Below are 2348 nucleotides of genomic sequence, written 5' to 3' on the forward strand. Positions count from 1 at the left end.
TGTTAAGTATACTCATTTTTATACCATACTGTCCTCAGTCAGCACCCTGAAGAAAGTGAGGGCCTAATCAGTGACTGATGAATGGGGCTGAAGTCTGCACTTGAACAAAATGCAACTAACTCTCCCCTACTTTTGGCTTAGAGGGTAAATCTTCAGCTTTTTGCAATGAGGTTCTTCTCTCTTCCCAACTTAAGCCAGAGACCAACATATGTCAGCCACTTAAGTTATTCTGGGAATCCCATCCTCCTCCCCAGTCTTATTAGTGCCCCCTTGACCTCCTTGTTCCTTAAGGTGTAGATGAGCGGATTAAGAGATGGGGTTGCAACAGTGTAGAAAAGGGTGAAGAACTTGCCCTGTTCCTGAGAATAGCGGTTCTTGGGTTGAAGATAAAGAGCTGTGACCGTGCCATAGAAGAGGGAGACCACAAGAAGGTGAGAAATGCAGGTACTGAATGCCTTCTTCTGCCCTGCAGCTGACTTTATTCTTAGCAAAGCCTTAGCAACAGCCCCGTATGAGGAAAGAATGATGACCAGGGGTACCACCAGGAGAATGATACTGGCTATGGACTTCTGGATTTCATTGTAGGTGGTGTCTGCACTAGAGGCCTGAATCAGGGCTGGGACTTCACACACAATGTCATCTACCCTGCGGTGGGAGCAGAAGGGTAACTGGAGGGTGGCAAGAGACTGGACCAGAGACTGGACCAGGCCAACTCCCCATGCAAGGATGGCCAACTGCAGACAGAATTTGGGGTGCATGATAGTAGTATATTGCAGTGGATGACACACTGCCACATAGCGGTCCACAGCCATAACCACAAGAAGGACACATTCAGTGGCCCCAAGCCACAAGAAGACATAGAGTTGAATGGCACAGCCAATGTAGCTGATGGTCTTCTTTGGACCCCAGAAATTAACTAACATCTGTGGAATGCAGCTGCTGGTGAAACAGATCTAGCAGGGAAAGGTTGCAAAGAAAGAAATACATGGGGATGTGGAGTTTAGGATCCTTTGAGGAAACAAGAATTATGACTATATTTCCTGCAATAGTCAAACAATAAAAGATCAGAACCACCCAGAAAAGTATCTTCTCCAAATATGGCTTCTCAGAGAAGCCTAGGAGGATGAAATCACTGTGGCTGTCATTGCAAACTGTGATCATAGCTTCTGGAGCAGTCACCTCTTTGGAATATTGTTCAAAAGTAGTTGCTCAAAAGCCTGTGATGGTTCCAATACAGAGGCAGGAAGAGAAGTAGTGTGACTTGACTCCTTCCTACTCCAGGATGAGATTCTGCTACCTATAGTTTAGGGAAAAATAAAAGATTCAGTGACCTGTTCTAATCTTTGATACATGTCATTCATTAGCTCTCTATTTCTCTTCCTCTTTTACATTTTCTTCATATTTTACCTGATTAGAATTCCTCATTATAAACATTATGTAAAGAATATATTAAACACCTATTAGTGAAAATCATTTTGTTAAGTATTAAGAGACCATCTCAACTTTGCTCTCAAATGTTGTACATTTACAACATTTATCACACAGTTTTTAGTAAAAATTACTGCTCAACCATATCTTCTTTTGGCCTCTTTCTCTTCATTTTGTTCTCTTGTTTCTTTGTATCTTTATATCTCAATTTATCTAAATATCCTCCTCCCATTTTCTTCCCCCTCCTGTCCTTCAATCTCCTTCTTCTTCCTCTCTCCTTCCCACCTTCTCTTGATTTCTGAGCTTGAATTTTTCCTCAGCTACTTTATGCTACGTAATCTTAAGAAAATTATTTAAACTTTTTGTTCTTACCTTTGTTATTTCCTTAGATTTTCTATTTGGAAAATAGAGGACAATCATAGAAACTACCTATGGGTGTTGAAGGAATTAACTGTGAAAACACAAGGAAAACACTTTGAGAGAGAAAGAGAGAGAGAGAGAGAGAGAGATATCCTGGCCTATGTTAGCTACAATTATCATGATGATGATGATACTACTCAAATGTTTGTTCCAGATGAAAAACATCAAAATAAAAGGCAACATTTTGCAGAGAATATGAGTGATATCATTAAAAAAAAGAAATATTCTATGTCTATATTATCTCCTTTCTAAAAGAATTGAAAAATAATCATACCCACTTTCCCACCATTATAACTTATCCATCTTTATATTACAGAGCAGACATATCTGTATTTATTGTCCTTTACTTGGCATAAAACCTGATTACAAAACAAGTTTGGGAAATGCACTATCTTTTAGTCATTTATGCAATAGATCAAAAGAGATTTAGGAAATACTTATTTCACTCCATCACTGACCTGTTTTCTTAACATTCTAGAGGGCCGATGGCTCCTTTTCCT

General features: G+C 39.6%; 1 protein-coding gene across 1 annotated transcript; it reads right to left on the bottom strand.

The window, feature by feature from the left end:
* Positions 1-224: 224 nt before the first annotated feature.
* On the bottom strand, positions 225-1161 carry LOC135365610 (olfactory receptor 2H2-like). The gene is given in 2 exon segments (XM_064598050.1): positions 225-951; positions 953-1161. Coding segments are annotated over 2 exon segments (936 nt in total).
* Between the last annotated feature and the right edge of the window lie 1187 nt (positions 1162-2348).

The sequence above is a fragment of the Mirounga angustirostris genome, unplaced genomic scaffold (assembly GCF_029215605.1).
Source record: "Mirounga angustirostris isolate CCGP_5_RB_7025 unplaced genomic scaffold, mMirAng1.0.hap1 SCAF_8, whole genome shotgun sequence".
Lineage (NCBI taxonomy): Eukaryota > Metazoa > Chordata > Mammalia > Carnivora > Phocidae > Mirounga > Mirounga angustirostris.